The sequence below is a fragment of the Rattus rattus genome, chromosome 11 (genome assembly GCF_011064425.1).
Source record: "Rattus rattus isolate New Zealand chromosome 11, Rrattus_CSIRO_v1, whole genome shotgun sequence".
Lineage (NCBI taxonomy): Eukaryota > Metazoa > Chordata > Mammalia > Rodentia > Muridae > Rattus > Rattus rattus.
In genome coordinates, this window is record NC_046164.1 from 8608435 (window position 1) to 8628303 (window position 19869).

General features: G+C 42.1%; 1 protein-coding gene across 1 annotated transcript in view; it reads left to right on the forward strand.

Annotated features, from left to right (window-relative positions):
• Cfap299 (cilia and flagella associated protein 299) overlaps nucleotides 1–19869 on the forward strand; it is a 177588-nt gene that overhangs the window by 12073 nt on the left and 145646 nt on the right. The window contains 1 exon segment of the mRNA XM_032916784.1: nucleotides 6972–7102. Within this exon segment, the coding sequence (XP_032772675.1) occupies nucleotides 6972–7102 (131 nt within the window).

Sequence of the window (19869 nt, forward strand, 5' to 3'; positions counted from 1 at the left end):
TTAATTTTGCTACTGTTACGAATTATAATGCAAATATTTGTAATGCAATATCTGTCTTTTCTCATGGTCTTAGGTGACCCCTGTGAAGAGTTGTTTGAACCCCTCCCCCAAAAAAAAGTTGTGACTTACAGATTAAGAATGCTGATCTAGAGCTTACAAGTGTGTTGTTATTAACACGATTTTCTCCAATATTTTTGTGAAAGCCTTCTAGAACTGCCTTCATTGTATCCCCTAGATTTAGATATATTGTATTTTCATTTTCATTAAATTCTAAAAAGTTTTAAATTTTCTTCTTGCTTTCTGCGTTGACCCAGTTTTCATTCAATAGTGAGTTGTTCAGTTTTCATGAGTTTGGAAATTTACTATTGTATCTCTTGTTGTTGATGTCCAGATTTAATCTGTGGTGGCCACACAGGATGTAAGGTGATGCTTCAACTTTTAAAATCTCTTTTGAGCCTTTCTTTGTGCACCAATTTGTGGTAAATTTTGGGGGAGGTTCCATGGGCTTCTGGGAAGAAAGTATATTCTTTAGTGTTTGGGTGGGATGTTCTATAGATGTTGGCTGGATCATTTGACTCATGTAATTCAAGCGTGTCCATTTAATTTTTGTCTGGATGACCTGTATTGGTGACAGTTGGGTATTTAAGTCACCCACTATGCCTGTGAGAGGCTTGATATATTATTTTATTTATAGAACTGTTTCTTTTATGAACTTGAGTGCCCACGTGTTTAGTGCATTGAATTGCAATATCCTCTTTGATTTTCCTTTAATGCTTGTACAGTATCCCTTCCTTATCTCTTCTGATTAGTTTGAATATTTAAATTGCTATGCCTGCCTCTTGGTTCCATTCACTTGGAATTTTTTTTTAATCCCCTTTATCCCAAGATGATATCTGTCCTTGATGGTGAGATGTTTCTTGGATGTGGCAGAAGATGGCTCCTGTTTTCTAATCTCATCTGTCAGTTTATGACATTTTTGTTTGACAGTTGAGATAATTAGTCTTGAAAGTTATTAATGAGCAGTGTTATTCCTGTCATGTTGTTGTGGTATGGGTGTTTGCCTTTTACTTTTGTCCATTTTTTGACTAACTGTTCTGGGATTATTTATTTCTTGTGTCTTCCTGGATAACCTCTTCAGACTCAAGTTTTTCTTCTATGGAGTGCCTTATGAAGAGCTGGTGGGTGGAAATTGCTTAGATTAATTTTTATATTGAATTGGTTTGCTTTCTCCATTGATTGTGACTGTTAGTTGCTGGAAATAATAGCTTGTGATGCCATCTGTGGTCTCTTTGAGCTTTTGTTCAGGCCATTGTGGCGTTCACAGTCTCCACTTGAAAAGTCAGCTGTTAAAGGAGCACATCAATACATGTATTCCTAATGGCGTATTACTATACCAATCGATCAGAGCATCCATCATCACCAGAGACGTGTCTTCTTTCATTGATAGTAATTTACACAGGGCACACAACTGAACAGTGTGCACACAGTGAAGGACTCTGGAGCTCTCAGCCTTAAGTGGGATGGCATAATCAAACGTCTCTGAAGGCTTAAGGGTCTACGTGATGTGGAAGAAGAGGAGGAAGGATTTTAGTGGTCAGAAATGGTGGTGGACTCCAAAGTGACAGCATCTATCAGACTCAATGAACTGATACACCTGTGAACTCACACGGACTGGGACAGTGTGCATAAGACGCGAGTAGGTGTGAGCCAGGCAAAATCCCAGCACTTGAAAAGGAGAAGTGGACACAAAGTTCCAGTTCTACTCAACAGACTATTTGCAGTTGATACCCGCTGGAAAAGGGAAGGTCAGCTCTGTGATGACGCACCATTAGGGACTTTATATAAACCACATTCCAAGGCAGGTATTGGGTCAACCCTAAGTGGACTCCATGTTTGTTTTGTATTTTGTTTTTGTTGTTGTTACTTTGTCAGGAGCTATTTGGTGCTTCTCTGAAGCAGAAAGGGGGTAGAGAGAGGAGAGGAGAGGAGAGGAGAGGAGAGAGAGAGGAGGGGAGGGGAGAGGGAGGGAGGGGGAGGGAGAGGAGAGAGAGAGAGAGAGAGAGAGAGAGAGAGAGAGAGAGAGAGAGAGAGAGAGAAACAAACAAGCATGAAGTTGGGGAAGGAATGGAGGTGTGGAGTACCTGAACAGAATGCGAGGCAAAGAATATAATCAGAACAATAAAAGCATTCTATTAACATACTGTTTGTATTGGGAGAGGAGAACAAGGAAAGAATGAAAAATTCGTTTCCTCACAATAGGGAAATCACCAAACAAACTTGTCTGGATGCAGATTAAGAAAGATATTGCATGAAAAAACCTAAATGAAATTTTATAAAAGATAAGTTGCTATTTTAATGGGCCTGCTTTTATATGTAACTTGGTTTATTACTCCAGAAGCTTTTAATATCCTTACTTTGTTCTGTAGGTTCAGTCATTTGGTTATTATGTGTCACGATGAGTGTCTGTTTTGGTCCCATCTGTGTTTCTTGTTCTGTATGCTTTTTACCGTGAGATGCATCTCTTTCTTCACATTGGGGAATTTCCCCCCTATGATTAGGTTTAAATATTTTTGTGCCATTGATCTTTTTTTCTTTATACCTGTTACTTGTAGGTTTAATATTTCCACAGTGTCACAGATATCCTGGATGTTTTGTGCCCAGAAATTTGAGATTCAACATTTTCTTTCTCCGAGATACCCATTTCTTCTAGACCATGTGATCTAGACTTGGAATTATTTCTTCCATGACTTTTATTCTGTTAGAGAGACTTACTGCTGAGTTTTCATTTGATATTCTGAATTCTTCATTTCCAGATTTTTCTTTCAGTTTGAGTTTTCTTTAGTGATTCTATTTCTTTGTTAAATTTTTACTTTAATTTCTTTTATTGTCTCCATCATTTCATTTAACTGTGTTTTCATGGTCTTCATTGAAGTCATTCACTCACACTCCTTTCAGGAACATGAACATGCTCATAATTACTATTTTGTAGTTCTTGGTTTGTGCTTCACCTAAATTGCTTTTCTCAGGGCCCATCACAGAGGGTTTCTGGCTTCTGGAGAGGCATATTATTTGATTGTTTATGTTTATGACTTGGCTCTGAGATTTAATTGTCTGGAGTTGTGGGGTTTGAAGTGTTTCTTGGTTTAGGTAGCTATCTTGTGTGGTCTTTGATGGGTGGGGGCTCATTTGGTCTTTGGTGGCTGTTGTCCACCCAGTGTACTAGCCAAGTGCAGCCCCTGTGAGGTTTCTGAGCCCCAGGCAATTGCAGAGGCTGTGGGACTGTGGCACCTCTTTAAAGTCACTGGCCAGAAAAGCTGTGGATCCCTGACAACAGTTATAACTAGATGGTTCAATGCTGGTCTTTCTAAAGTCACTACCTACCTACAATTGCAGAAGGTAGAGAAATTCAAGCTGAATCTCACCTGAAAACTTCCTTCCTGTTGGCTGCCTTTGGTAGTTCTAGAAGGTGCTACGTAGGGATGGGAGAGGAGAGGCATCAGTGGGATTTCCTGCAGTGAAGCCTGAACGCTGCAATACTGACTTGCAGGACAAGGTGTCCGTGATGGTTATGGGAGTAACCGACGGCTTTCTGATTAGAAATCTAATCTAATCTAATCAGTGAGAGATGGTTATGACCAATATATACATGACATGAAACTAAATAATTAAAGAATAAATTAACCAGATTAAAGCATTAACATGTCAAAAGTAAAAGAAAGAAGAAAAAAAATTATGATTCTTGTAGATACAGAAAAAGCATTGAAGAAATTCAATTCTATAGCTACCCTAATAATGTGATAGACTATTTTAAACACTTATAGACTATTTAAGTCTCAAAGCTTAATTAATATTCAAGCTAGAAGCCTATGACTGTAGCTGCTGTTGGCAGTCTAGCCAATAGAATGCATTGCTTCAATGTAAAGAGAATGCCCTGCATATTTAGAAGGAACCAGAATATGGTTATGGTTAAAATGCGATAAAATTGGCTGAAATTTTTTAAGAACAAAAAACAAGTTTAACAAGCAAATAAGGGTTGAGCTAAAACAGTTCGTTCACTAGCAATGGACAATGTGATCTCAACAGATAATGTTATGTAGACAGAAATGAATCGAGTCCAGAAGCCCTGGCTTAAGCATTGTCAGACACCTTCATGTGCTTGATGGCAGAGTTAGTAAAGAGCTGAAGGGGAAATATTTGAAAATATAAGTTTTTTTTTAAAAAAAGACTTATTTATTTTTGTGTATGAGTACTCTATCTGCATGTATACCTGTCCAGAAGAAGAAATCAGATCCCATTGTAGGTGGTTGTGAGCCCACCATGTGGTTGCTGGGAATTGAACTCAGGACCTCTTCTGTCCTATGCTCTTAACTGCTGAGCCATCTCTTTAGCCCTAGATAATAGTTTTATGAAAATTATAAATGTAAAACATCAAGAACTTCAACAAGCTCTCAGCTTAATAAACACAAAAGAAACCCACAGTAGGGAATGGCTTCATGAAATCACTAATGAGTAAGGAAGACGAGTCTCAAATGCAGCCAAGTCAAGATGACAGACCACAGAGTGAAAGACAATGACTGGATCATTTCAGTACCAGAGCACACCACCAAATAGTAGAATGGTGTTTTTAAAGTGCTGAGTGGTACAGAAGTCAAGGGAACCGGCATCATACTCGGTGGTAACCTTCACAATGGCAGCAAACTGAAAACACAGTGAACTGTGTATATCTGTACTCAGAGTTATGGAATATATACAATTGCTAATTTTTATTGTATCATATATTTCATGGAAAGGCATCCAAGATAAGGTATTAAATTTAAAGAATTGGGCATGAGAAGCTTTGCTCGACATGATTTAATTTTGTTCACAGAAACCTAGGATGGTCATACACATGCCAAGAACAATGACTGGAAGTCTATGCTCCAGGCGTCAGTGCTTGTCTCTGAGTGGCAGAGTCATCTGGAATTTACCATTGGGGCAATGTGTCTGTCCAATGTCTTGACGTTTTCTTCAGCAATCATTTTACGTTTGTGAGGAAGAGAGCTGTAGTTTTGACATCGTGAAGTTTGTGACTACATCATCTTTCTCATGGTCTAAATAGCACATTTCTGAATCCTGAGCCAGAGAAAAGAGAAATGTCATAATACATACATGTATTTAATATAAAATTACCACTATATATAAAATATATATTTATATATATATGCATTGCCAATTTCAGAACTATCCAAATGGATTTGTGTAACCAAGTTAAGACACAAAGGCATGCAAAATTTAGAGAGTAAAATAAATACAAAAAAATATCAGAGGTTCTCAGCATGTAATTGATCACAAGAAATTTATATTGTCTTGGAGGAGTCTTCCTGTCTTGGCGAGTAGATTTCTATGTACAGATTCATTTTAGAAGAATATTTAAGGTGATTTATACTCAAATTAGTTTTGAAAGCAAACCTTAAATGTGTCTTGCTCTTTCTATTAAAGATTAATTCCACTAGGTGGAGGCATTTGCCCAGTTTTGTGGTTCACAGTCTTTAAACACAGCAGTAGGGAAGTCTGTTAGGCAGAGCTTCTGAAACAAGCCTCCTGGGCTCCTGGGCCTGGAGTCCTGCACTGCCAGGGCCTGGGGAGCGCGAGCATCGTCCTGTGGAGTTTGGAGTTTTAACAGGGATAATGTGAACGTCATTTGGTGGGCAGAGCAGATTAGTAATCTAGCATTTTTCATGTATTTATCTAATTGTTAGTCCTTGTTTATTACTGTTTAAATATAATATATGCTGTTTTCATTGTATTTTGAATGCTTTCCATGTCATTAAGGTGATTATTGTTGATAAATAAATTTCTTTTAATAGTTTGAATTAGTAACATCATGTAAAACAATACGTCTTTAAGCCATGGGAAAACACACACACACACACACACACACACACACACACACACACACACAAACAATGTTTATGACACAATTCTTTTTTTCTTTTTTCTATTTTTTGGGTTTTCTTTGTGTTTTTCCCCCATCTTTATTAAATTAGGTATTTCTTATTTACATTTCAAATGTTATTACCTTTCCTGGTTTCCAGGCCAACATCCCCTAGCCCCTCCCCCTCCCCTTCTATATGGGTGTTGCCCTCCCAAACCTCCCCCCATTACTGCCCTCCCCCCAACAATCCCATTCACGGGGGTCCAGCCTTGACAGGATCAAGGACTTCCCCTTCCACTGGTGCTCTTACTAGGCTATTCTCTGCTACCTATGTATAGTCTTTAGGTAGTGACTTAGTCCCTGGAAGCTCTGGTTGGTTGGCGTTGCTGTTCATATGGGGTCTAACCCCTTCAAGCTATGACACAATTCTTAAAATAACTGAAATATGACAGGCTTAAAATACTGTGGGGGAATTCGCTTCTGTCTGCTCTGGGCACCGTGTGGCTCTCCTTTTGGGTGCTGCCTTTTCTGCTTTTATTGGCACCGCCAGTGTTGAGGAACAGTACCTTTTCAGTTTCGTAGGAATTCATCTGCTCCTCTTTAGCCCCATTTGAAGTTGTACAGTTCTGGGTCATCAGCTAATTAATTGACTTAAGTCAGTCTGAAGCACTGGGCCGTCTGAACGCTCCCCCTTCTCTTTGTGTGCACTGAAGTGTCAACGGCCTTCTTGTATTCACACGAGTGTCTCTAATGATCTTTCTTTAAAGATACACTGTTAATTGTCTACTGCTGCTTGCATAAATTGTTTAAAAAAAAAAAAACAATAGATCTTTGCTCTCTGATCCCTTGGAGAAAATTTGGTGGTTCATGTCTCTCTTCTCATTGTATATCTGTGGTTGAAAAAGGACCGACTGTGTCTAATTGTACTGTCAGGAGGCAGTTTTGTATATGTAATAGCCCTTGTGTTCTTTCAAAGAAGGGCACTTAGCTTAAACAATTGTTTTGTATGCATTGAAAACAGTTCACCCACACATGTGCCGGTTGGTCTCTCCCTCAGGACGAAGGCCTGGCTCGCCAATTGGTGGAGCTAGGCTACCGTGGGACAGGGGAAATCGTGAAAAGGGAAGACTTCGAAGCGAGAAAGGCAGCCATTGAGATTGCAAGACAGGCTGAAAGAACACAGAAAAAGTAAGTGTCATGCTCCACGTCCGGATGCTGTCTTCTAAGTGTTGGTAAAGTATAGCCTCTCTTCACTAGGGTAGCCTGGAAGTCCTGCAGTAGGGCTGAGAAGCCCTAACCTTGAACCCACTCAAGAAGCAAGGGGCTGTCATGCTTGCAGTAATGCTATGCGGGAGGAGTTGGACCTCCTACTTTACGGAACGCAAATTCCAAAATATGGTCATTATGTCAATAAAGTCACGTTATAAAGTAACCCACGAGTACCAGTTTTATGCATTTACACAGGAAAAGTATGTGACACTTGCCTTAGAAGTCTTTGTCCTTTCGAGGCAAGCAAACCTTGGCATTGCTTATACTCTCGGACTTGCCAAACCTTAATTCATGTGGAGACGATAACTGTCATTGGCTTCTGCTAATGTGACCGGTATAAGTTCATACGAAGTCAGCACTGAATAACACGCATTAAGGTGGGTAATCAGGAGCGGGGAGACAGCTCATTTGGTGAAGCTGTAAAAGCATGAAGACGTGAGTTAGATCCTCAGCGCCCACGTGAACAGCTTGCCATGCGCTGTGTGCGTGTGCTACCAGTGTTGGGCAGATGGAGACAGGCCAGACCCGATCCCTGAAATTCACCGGAAAGTCAGTTTATTCTAATCCTCGGGTCCTAAACCTGTGAGAGACCCCGACTCACGGACTCGGGTGTAAGCGACTGAAGAGCAACATGAGAGGTTGCCGTCTGGCATGCACATGCATGTGTCCATATGTGCAGGGGCACCTGCACACATGTGAGCACATGCCTCTACATGTACACATGCATACCTAGACAAAGATAGGTAATGGGAAGACAGTCCTAGGCTGAACTGTGTCAAACTGCAAAGACTGTTTAAAGGAGTTGATGAAACAACTGTCTATTTCATTTTAAAGTCCTTAAGTTTTAAGTGTTGGAGATGATAACTACTTAGAAAACACTGAATTTTTCTTAGATATTACTCATTATCATTAGAAATTTCCCATATGCTCATAGATAATTGGTTGGACGAGGAAGTGAATGGGCTCTGGGAAAGTCTAGTTTTAGATGACCATTCTTGGTTCTTGTGTTTCCGAACCACACAATCCTATATTTTAACGCATGCGTACTCTGCAGGACATGCTTTCTACTGCGTCCATAATGCATAGCCTCACGAGGCATGATATAGAAGGATTCATAATTTCTACCGTCAGTGTGGCAGGACTGGAACCTGCTATTGCTTAGGCTGAAAGCTTGTCCGGACCAGGCTCAAAGGCTGAAGCCCAGTCAGTCAGCTCGTAGCTTGTGACTTTTTGTATTGTGGTCCTCATTTCTTTGTCATTTGTCATTTGTCATTAGGAATGGGTTTTTGCCACGAGAGGAAGTCCTTTTCTTTTGTTCTCTTCCTCCAGCCATAGTTGCTCACCCTTTAAATCTTCCCACTCTCTTCTGTGAGATCCTCTCTGATCTGGTAGGGAAAGTCCTCTCCTTTAGTGACTCGTCTGATGACAGTAGGCCTAGCTAGATGATGGAGGACTATCTTCAGGTTTCAGAGTCTAACCCGTGTCATGCATGTAAGGTCTGTGAGGTAACACATTCTTAGCAGTAGGGAATGGTCATCCTTGAAGGAAAGTTCTGCCCATTGTAGGAAACTCCTACAACCCTCAGTAACTTACGCACAGTTGGCCACTTAGCCTCTAGTCTTAGAATTTGTAACTATGCAAGTTTTATATATAGGGTTGTGTATGTCTTATATAAGACGTTGGAGAGACGGACAGAGGCAGAGAATTTATTTACATTTATGTGTCCTTTTATAAGATATAAAACTAGTTAATATTGAGAAGTATTAGTCGTGTTTAAAGTTTAAATTCTGTCCAAGTTACATGTCCATTTTGTGTTTGACAACCAAAGTGGGCTTATTCTACGCGGTCTCTTTAACTGCTGGGAGCTGGAAGTCATCAGGGTACTCGAGTGCCAGTCCGGGAAGGGGGAGGCCAGTCCCACCCAGAGCTTCTAGGAAAGGAAGGTCCTTTCATCTGCGATCTCTTCTGGCTGTCTTTGTTAAGGATGTGTCCCATATGTTGCCTCCTGTCCCATGTGTTGCCCTTTAGTGTTGTTGACAGCACGGCCAGCAGAGGGCGTCTGAGAGCCAAGAATATTTGCTTATGATCACCTTGGAAATATGCTTGAGGCTCTGCTTGACTGCAAACTGTACCAAGTTAGAAATCAGATGTAGCGTGGTCACTTCTCTACCCTGCAGATGAGACGCTCTAACAGTTCTCCTGGTTTAGCGATTGTAGAGCGGCCATTTGTAGATGTGCTGGAATATTTCATTTAAAATAGTTCTTCATGGAAAAAAGAAGCTGGAGAGATAGAAGTTAAATAAAACGGGAAGGGATTCTTTTTGTGAGGGGAGTCACAGAAGAAGGAAAACCTTGGGAAAGAATTTTGAGTGTTTAATCATGTGCAGGTCTTCATAGATAGCCATTGCATTAGGCCCTATGCCAGGTTCTGGGACTATGGTGAGCCCAAGGCTTGGTTACTGCTCTGGAGGAGTTTGCAGGCTAGGTGAATAAAATTAAATCATTGGTTGGAATGGAAAATGGAAAACAGCTTGGCAATTTTTCAAAAAAAAATTAAACAGATTCTTACCATATGGCCCAGCAATTTTACTCCTAAGATTATACCTGAGGGAACAGAAAACACGGGCAGGTAAGTACTCACGTACAACTGTTGAAAGCAGCACTCTTCATAGTCGCTTCTAAGGGGGACTTCAATCCAAGTGTCTAGTAACTGATAAATATTAAAATGTGGCACACAAGTATGATTGGGCATTATTCACTTATAAAATGTAATGTGCTTTTCTGTGCTCCAGCACAGATAAACCATGAGATCTAAGGGGCCAAGGGAAGGAACGGCACACAGAAGTCCGCTGTCCTGAGTGAGGTGGCCTCGTGGGCTCCGACATTTGGGTATTGGTTCCCAGCGGGGGCGCTCTATGTGGAGGCTTAGGAATTGTGGCCTTGGTGGAGGAAATGTGGCACTGGGAGAGAGTCCTGACGCGGTCATCAAAGCTATAAATATGCCCGTCCCCTCTCATATCTATTGTCATTGTTGTTAATATGTTATTTCACACATCTGCCTGCTCATACGGCTTCCGCCTCACTAAGCACTGAAAAGCCGAGGTGTGGCGAGTACTCGTACCTCCAGCCGTGCAGAAGACAGGCAGAAGGGCAGCCCACAGCTCGAGAGCCGCCCGAGCCGTGTCATGTGACCAATCTCAAGGCCAAAGTACCAGAGCCAGCGACCTAGCTCAGCGCGTAAGGGACTTACCACCAAGACCACGTAAGACCCACAGGGTAGAAGGGAGAGCTGACTTCTCTAAGTTCTCCTCACCTCCATACAAGGGCCCTGGCATGTACCCTCCACTGCACTGTAAATACAGAAAATGTGATAACAATTAGTTCCCCTCCCCCCGTACTGGAGAAGCTATCCTCCTGTGTCAGGCAGAAATAATGATTACCTTTCTTTTAGCTTTTGGTTATTTATAAACAACTGCGATGATTTAAAATGTCTTTTTTTTAAAAAAACTGAAAATTTAAAACTATTAAGTGTTGCTAGGTGTGGCAGAACACAGTCTTAATTCAGCCCCTTGGGAAGTTAGACTCCTGCCATTTCCAGTTCACTTTCTGTGTCATGATTGCTGTCGAAAGTGCGAGCCCTCGGCTCACTGCCCCTGCCTGCAAACCTCAGGTTGTCACCATGGCTTCTAACCGTCTGGAACTGTAGGCCCGATAAGCACTGTCCTTCGTCACAGCAACAGAAGAGCAACAAATACAACCATAAATTGTATAATTTAACTTATGAAAGACGCCCAGATTAGGTGAATCCACGAGACAAGTAAGTTCATAGTTGTCAGAGGACTGGATGCAGGACTGTAGACGTCTGCTAACGTAAGTGAGGTTCCTTTTGTGGGCGATAAAATACCCAGAGGGGAATTACAATCCTTGCTTATTTTTAAAATACGCTCACAGCTGCTGAGTCATTGCCCACAAACTGAACACCTATATAGTATTATTTAACTTTAGTTTTATGTATATATACCTGTGTATCATGTGCATGCCTGTGTCGTAGGGGTCAGGAGAAGGTGTGAGGCCCCTGTAACTGAAGTTACAGATTGTTATCTGCCTTCGTGTGGACGCTGGGAAGGCACCCAGTGCTTTTGGCCACCGATCTATCTCGCTAGGCCATTTATAACACATATTTACACCAATAAAATGATAATTACGAAGCTACCATGTGACCCAGCTCTGTCACCTCTGGGCATATAACCAAAGATTTCATTATGTCACAGGAGCCCCTGCAAATCCTTTTCACAATAGGTAGGGAGTGGAATCAGCATAGACATTCATGAATTACTGAACGGGTACTAAAAGTGTGACACATATGTACAATGGAATTCTGTTCATGTGTAAGAAAAAATGAAAGTGCAAATTTCCGATGAATGGATGAAACTGGAAAATGACTTTACAGAGTAAGGCAGCCCAGGTCCAGAAGGAGCCCCTGCTTGAGGGATCACACCTTTCACTCTTTAACTCCAGGGTATTCCTGGAAGCCATGAAACTGGGAAGGGGGCAGAACTGCCTTCAAGAAGGGCAGACAGTGGAGCATAGGGGAAAGAAATGTAGAGAAGGAAATATGGTGGTTGAGAGCTTTAAGCAGGGAAGGCATGAGAGGTTGGGGCATGAGGACAGGGGGAGGAGTCACCGAAACCAAGAGTGAATGGAAATCTCATTCCTTAGTCTGCTCCTCCACAGCACACAAGAGGTCTAAATAACTTACCCTACACGGCCAGATAACACCCGTCCTGGAAACAATGGACTACTATTCTCCATCCCAGGTGTGAGATACAGGCCCAGGAGTTGGTCAGGGACCCAGAGGCCCTCAAATAATTTCTCTTTCTTTTTTGGGGGGTGCAGCGAACTTTATAGATGGTATTCAAGAGAGTAGGGAGGGCTCCCTAGGCCCTTCCAGTTATTATGGGGGTCTGGGTGGAATTGTGAGGGAGATGCTCAGTGTTGGGGACTGAGTTGGGATGGGGACTCCTCCGCAACTGAGGGCCTCTCTCTTGCTGTCAGTATCCTTGCTGGGCTGGGGTGGGTGTTCCAGGGTTTCTTACTCCTTGGAGACCATGTAGGCCATGAGGTCCATCACCCTGTTGCTGTAGCCGTATTCATTGTCATAGCAGGAAATGAGCTTTACAAAGTTGTCATTGAGAGCAATGCCAGCCCCAGCATCAAAGGTGGAAGAGTGGGAGTTGCTGAAGTCGCAGGAGACAACCTGGTCCTCAATGTAGCCCAGGATGCCCTTTAGTGGGCCCTCGGATGCCAGCTTCACTACTTCTTGATGTCATCATACTTGGCAGGTTTCTCCAGGCGGCATGTCAGATCCACAATGGATACATTGGGGGTAGGAACAGGGAAGGCCATGCCAGTGAGCTTCCCATTCAGCTCTGGGATGAGCTTGCCTACAGCCTTGGCAGCACCAGTGGATGCAGGGATGATGTCCTGGGCTGCCCCACTGTCATCACGCCTCAGCTTTCCAGAGGGGCCATCCACAGTCTTCTGAGTGGCAGGGATGTCAAGGACTGTGGTCATGAGTCCTTCAACGATGACAAAGTAGTCATGGATGACCTTGGCCAGGGGGCCTAAGCAGTTGGTAGTGTAGGATGCATTGCTGACAATCTTGAGTGAGTTGTCATATTTCTTGTGGTTCACACCCATCACAAACATGGGGGCATCGGCTGAAAGGGCGGAGATGATGACCCTTTTGGCCCCATCCTTTTGGCCCCAGCCTTCTCCATGGTGGTGAAGATGCCAGCAGACTCCACAACACACTCAGCACCAGCGCCACTTAATTTAACTCAGCACCATTTGATGTTAGCGGGATCTCACTCCTGGAAGATGGCGATGGGCTTCCCGTTGATGACAAGCTTCCCATTCTCAGCCTTGACTGTGCCGTTGAACTTGCCATGGGTAGAGTCATACTGGAACGTGTAGACCATGTAGTTGAGGTCAGTGAAGGGGTTGTTGATGGCAACAATGTCCACTTTGACAGATGCAGAGGAGAAGGCAGCCCTGGTAACCAGGCACCCAATACGGCCATATCCGTTCACACTGACCTTCACCATCTTGTCTATGGGAGGCGGCTGGCACTGCAGGAGAAGATGTGGCTGTCTCTGGAATAGGGAGGAGCAGAGAGCCATAATTTCTCTTTTTATTGAGACAAAGTCTTACTACATTGACCAGACTGATCTCGTGTAGAGTAGAAGTTATTTAATCCTGGGGTTTCTACCCGACCTTTACACCATTTAGTTCCCAGATAAAAAACAGACGGAACCTTTATATTTACGATACGCCTTAGCCAGCACAAGAGCTGGGCAGATGCTACTTCCTATGTTGTTGAGGTCTACATCCTGTTGATAACCCTGAGTTACTACTTTCTATGTTTCATCTGAGCTACTCTTAACTCCAGCTGACCAGCCCACAGGGACACCTCTTTACTCCTAACCTGTGGTGACTTCTCCTTCCTCCTCCTGTCTTCTCCCTGCCTCATGGTTCCTCTCTGACCCCGAGCCCTGGAAACCTAAACCCCACCTATGCCTCCTCTTCCCAGCCACTGGCTGTCAGCATCATTATTTACCAATCAGCAATGACTTGGGGGACAGCATCACAGCAGTTATGTGCAGACTCCAGGTCTTAGGGTCCTGCACTTAGCTTTACAAGAAATAATAAGAGACACATGCCATCATGCCTGACTAGACTTGGATTTTAAGTTACCTTTATTTATTTACTTATTTAATACATGTGTGTGTGTGTGTGTGTGTGTGTGTGTGTGTGTGTGTGTTTATAACCACCGTGCACATGCACCATTACACACCTGTGGGGATCAGATGACCACTTGCAGGTGTTTGTTCTCTTCTTCCACCAGGGTGGCCACAGGGATTGAACTCAGATCCCCCAGCTTGCAGTCAGGTGCGTCTCACGCTGAGCTGTCTTGCCACTCCTCAAGTAGTCTTGTCATTAAATTTTAATTTCCATATTTAGATTAATTTTCCAAACCCCCTATTATGGCTTTTTTCAACTATTTATTTATTGTCTTTTTTTTTTAACCCATGACTGTTGAGATTTATAGACAAATGGTGGACATAGTTGTAAAAGTCTTCATTGTGAAAAACAAGCCCAACATGAGTGTATTTGGTGTGACGTAATGTTAAGCACTGGTCATATTATAGCTATGGTTTGCTGACGCTCTGGACTGGAGAATTCTGTACATATTGTAATTTGTTTTCTGCTCATGGCCATCTTGATCGTTGTACATACTATTACCCCTGTCTTAGTGATGGAAACATAAACACATGGAGTTTATACTAAGAGAGGCCAGAAGCAAGATGAAAGCTCTGGGCAGCTGGTGACAGAGCCTAAATTCTTAACAACTACACTCTTTTGCTTTGAATGCTAAAATGCGATGTTACCCGCTACAGCTTCGGAATGCGGGCTCCTCCTTAGACCCCATTCCCTCTAGTCAAAGTCAGTAAGTCACAGGACTAAACCGCCATCTGTGGGAGGTGTAGGCATTGAGTATCTCCTGACCTTTGGAGAGAATGGGATGAGATGCAAGTTCATCTTGGAGAGTCTAAGTAATTGCTTAGTTCACTCTACATGGCAGATGGGACAATGGGGTTTTGATGACTAAGCACCCATGACCTTAGCGTGCTTACTCTCTCACAGTATTAGATCAGTTTTGAAAAGGTGCAGGTGTGTTTGGGTAGCTCTCTCTAAGTAGCTAATTTGTAACATTAGCAAAAATGTTTTTGCACCTGGAATTGGACAGTGATAACAAACTTTCTCAAGCTAAGAATAAATTAAGACTAACATTTAGTTTTTTCTGTAATTTAAAAATATTTGAATTATAAATAGTTTTGGAAAAAACCACAGTAATAAATAAATAAAATTTGTTTACATAGGTGCTGTAAAACCATTTCCTTTAATGGAGATTGCTCCTTGTGAGGAATTAATGATCTTCAAATTAAAAAAAGGCTAGAATATGGGAAATTATTTTATTTTTTGTAGATTCCAAGGTTTAAAAGTGATTCTGGCCTTTTAACTTTTCTCCTTATTCCCACACCACTGTCAGTTTTGATTCTGTTCCCCTGGAGCGTAAGTCTCATCCTGAAGTAGACCCCTTAGGCTGGCCGTTCTCTCTGCCTCATGCACTACTCTGTCTGGAACCTGCCCTACATCTTAACCCCTGAGTAGGGGCTCTCACAGAGGCCTCCCCACTGTCCATCTGAACTCTGCCCTTCTGAACTGAGTAGCCAGGCTTTGCGAACCGCTGCATCTTTCTGCGAGCTTTCCTTAGCTATGTAATGTCTTTCTCCTCAACTACAGATGGGCTCTGTATGAGCAGCCATCTTCTGCCCTTCGTCACTGCCTGATCAGAGGCAGTCATCACACCTGAGAAATATTAGGTGACCAACACAGTTGAATAAATGACGGTTCATTCAGGTGCGAGAGTGGCAGTTGGTGCATGTATAAAATGCATATTTTTAAAATGTAATTTCTTACCCACGTGGTGGTGGTGCACACCTTTACTCCCAGCACTTGGGAGGCAGAGGCAGGAAGATCTCTGAGTTTGAGGCCAGCCTGGTCCACAGAGTGAGTTCCAGGACAGGCAGGACCGCACAGAGAAACCTTGCCGTGAAACAGTGGCTATTTCAGTGCTCCTGGGTGAGATTCCTGAATGAATGGTTTTATGTACACAAGGATTGATTTTTATTTGTGTTTATTCTAGGCATCTAAAATGTTATTTTAAAAGAATTTGTTTTAAATATTTTTGAGAATTTCATACATGAGTGATGTTTTTACATCATTTCCACTGTTCATCTCCCCTCTAAGTCCTCTTGTGTCCTCCCCACAGACTCCAGACTATGTTACCTCTTCTTTAAACGTTGCTGATTTGCATACATACAATTTAGTGTTGCCGATTGGTACGTGTTACTCAGGGCTGACTCTCTCTCTCAGCAGTTGTTAACTACCTGTCTCCTTTCATCCATACTTGGGGCATTAGGTCAACTCTGTCACTGTGAAGATCTTCTCAGACAACCATATTTTTGAGGTTTCTTGGACCAACACATATTTCTGTAGCAGGACCTTGACTGCTATGGGAGTATGCCAAGAGTGGAATAGTTGGGTCACATTGGTGAATTTCTAGCCATTGAGGAACCTCCACACTGATTTCCATGGGGGCTGTGCCAGAATTCCCCTTCCCCAGCAGTGCATAAATGTGTATCTTTCCTGACATACACACTAGCACAGCATATACCCGCCCTTCCTTCCTTCCTTCCTTTCTTTCTTCCTTCCTTCCTTCCTTCCTTCCTTCCTTCCTTCCTTTCTTTCTTTCTTCCTTCCTTCCTTCCTTTCTTCCTTTCTTCCTTTCTTCCTTTCTTCCTTTCTTCCTTTCTTTCTTTCTTTCTTTCTTTCTTTCTTTCTTTCTTTCTTTCTTTCTTTCTTTCTTCTGTGCTTTGTCATCTAACTTGGCCAAGATGAAATTTCAAAATACTTTTAATTTTTTCTGCATTTTTCTGAAAGCTAATGATGTTGAAAAAATAAATAAAAGTTTCTCAGTCAATTGTACTCCATTATTTGAGAACGCTCTGTTTCGTTCCACTTTCATACTCCCACCCCGTAGTGACCCATTTCCTCCAACAAAACCACACCTCCTCATAGTGCCACTTCCTGGGCCAAGCACATTTAAAGGATCACATTCCACTTCCTGACCCCCATCGGCTTGTTCAAACACAAGATTCTACGGGGGCCAGACCTAGGCACAGCATAATGCAAAATACATTTAGTCCAACTTCCAAAGTTCCATAGTCTATAACAGTCTCAACAATGCTAAAAGTCCAAAGTTCAAAGTCACTTCTGAGGTTTATGTGATCTCTTGAGTATATCCCTTAAGAAATCAAAATCATAAATTCGATCACATACCTCCAACATCGTGCAGGATATATATTACCATTCCGAAATGTTATGGTGAGGAAATACTGGACCAAAGCAAGACAGAAGACTATCTGTGCAAACCCCATACTCTTGATTTGTCCTGTGTCAAAGCGCTCTTCAGATTTCCAACTCCTTTCAACCTTGTTGCCTGCTGTTGGCAGCTCTGGCATTCACCAGCAACAAACTTTGTTCTTTTGAGCTGGTTCCACTCCCTGTCAGCAGCGTTCCTTGGCAGGTATCCCATGGCTCTGACATCTCTAACATCTGTGGCATCCAAGGCAACTTCATCTTTATCACTTCTTGTTCCATTGTCTGGGATCCACACGCAATCTTCTAGGGTTCTCTGAAGAGCTTGGGTCACTTTCCAGCCCTGCCCTCTATAGTGCCCTGGTTACAGAAAGGTGCATACTAACTATCCCATGCCTGGGCCTAAGCTCTTCTTTATCCGTAACTTGCTCTGTATCAAGCTGGCCTTGAACTCAGAGATCTGCTTGTCTCTGTCTCCTGGGATTAAAGGCTTGTACAGTCATGCTTAGGCCTAAGCTTTTCATGGCCACTATGCCTCAAGATCCAGATCAAAAGCCTGTGTCCTCCATTTCTGGATTGTAGTTCATTCCAGATTAAAAGTCTGGATGAAAACAATAACCAATAAATAATAATGCTTAACATGACATAAGTATTCCTTGTTCAATGGGAAATGCAAAGAATAAGCAAACAATAAACTGGGTGGGATCTTGCCCAGAGGTCACCGTCACCACTCCCTTATCTGTTTATCTCCTTGATCACAGGATTCGGCTCCATTTCACTTCCTGGTGTCCCTTTATTACTCGAACCATACATTTTGTATTTTTCCTTTATAAGCTTGCTATGCTTGATCAAAATGCTCTTCATGAGAGTAAACTAGAGGACACCATCTATGCTGGGCTTATCTGAGACTTCCTTTGTCAATGCAGTTTATCTTATTCTCTTCACCTAAGCCTAAGCATCAGGGAGACACTTCAGATGAGAGTAGAAAGCAGCCACATTCTTCACAAAAATATTGCAAAACTGTTCCTAGGCCACATACTAACATTCCTTTCCTCTGAAACCTCTTTAGCCAGACCCCCACAATTCTGATCACTGTCAGGACCACTGTCTTCCATATTCCTTCTAAGATGGCTCCTTAAGGCCCAGTTAAAACATTCCACTTCTTTCCAAATCCAAAGTCCCAAAACCCACATTCCTCCAAACAAAAGCATGGTCAGGCCTATCACAGCAATACTGAACTCCTGGTACCAAGTTCTGTTTCAGTTAGGATTTCCATTACTGTGAACAGACACCATGACCAAGACAACTCTTATAAAGGACAGAATTTAATTGGGGCTGGCTTACAGGTTTAGAGTCCATTGGCATCATGGCAGGGAGCATGACAGCATCCAGGCAGGCATGGTGATAGAGGAACTGGGAGTTCTACATCTTAATTTAAAGGTAACTAGGAAGAGACTGTCTTCAGGCAGCTAGAACAGGGTCTCAAAGCCCTTACCCCTCAGTGACACATTTCCTTCAAAAAGGCCACACTATTCTAACAAGGCTATACCTCCTAGTATTGCCACATCCTGGGCCTAGCATATTCAAATCATCACAGATACGTTGATTCTGTTGATTGCGTTTTGTTGATGGACTTTCTTATAATATTAATCTTTCCATTCCATGAGTGTGGTATCATCTTGAAATTTTTTCAGTGTCTTAAATTTTTCACTTACCTGGTTAGATTCATTCCAAGATATTTTTATTGTGAATAAGATTTCTTTTTAGGTGTCTTATTTCCTATATAGGAAGGCTACCAATTTTTATGCATTAATTTTTCATGGTGTTACTTTGTTGAATGTGCTGATCCCTGGAGTCTTTATGGTTATTTATGTATAGAATCAAATCATCTATAGACATGGAGTATTAAACGTTTCTGATGTGTTTCAGAATTTTAATTCCTCAAAAATTCTGCCATGGTAAACAAGAGTTGCTCTAGCCATGCCTCCTATTGTAGACATGGCTGGCTCCTCCTGGGCACACAGTAGGCACTGGAATGTCACTTGTGGTGTGGGATGTGAATATTTTACCATACCTTCAAAATAACTGAACCATTTTTGCCACTGTACTATTGTAAGATGGCCCTAGGATTTAAGATGTGTTTCAAGGAGTCCTTTCTAGAATCTCCTTCTTACAAGAAATATCATGCTGGAAGTCAAAATGACATCCCCCCTGTGCTAATCCTGATACCAAGAGAAAAGTCCACTCTCCCATTTCTGGTAACAAGGGTCCACAGTTAATACACATGCGCATATTTTCTTGCTTTTGTTTCAACCATCCATAGGTTTTTAACATTGTTACAGAAAAAAGATATTCTGAGAACTTCTTTCACCCCAATTCTGGCATATATATATATATATATATATATATATATATATATATATATATAGTTGTATAAATGACCACACACACACACACACACACACACACACACACACACACACGGTATATATACATGGCTTTTCTTTAACATGCATGTAGATTCAGACCTGGAACCATACCTTATAGCCAGAGGCTTCTATCACCCTACACATTAATAGAGCGACTTTGGCTTTGCCTCTCATCTAACACTTGTCAGAATTTGCTTTAACTTTGCTGCTCGGCCATTTTCACAGTAGCTTTTCATGGAGCTATGATTTCAG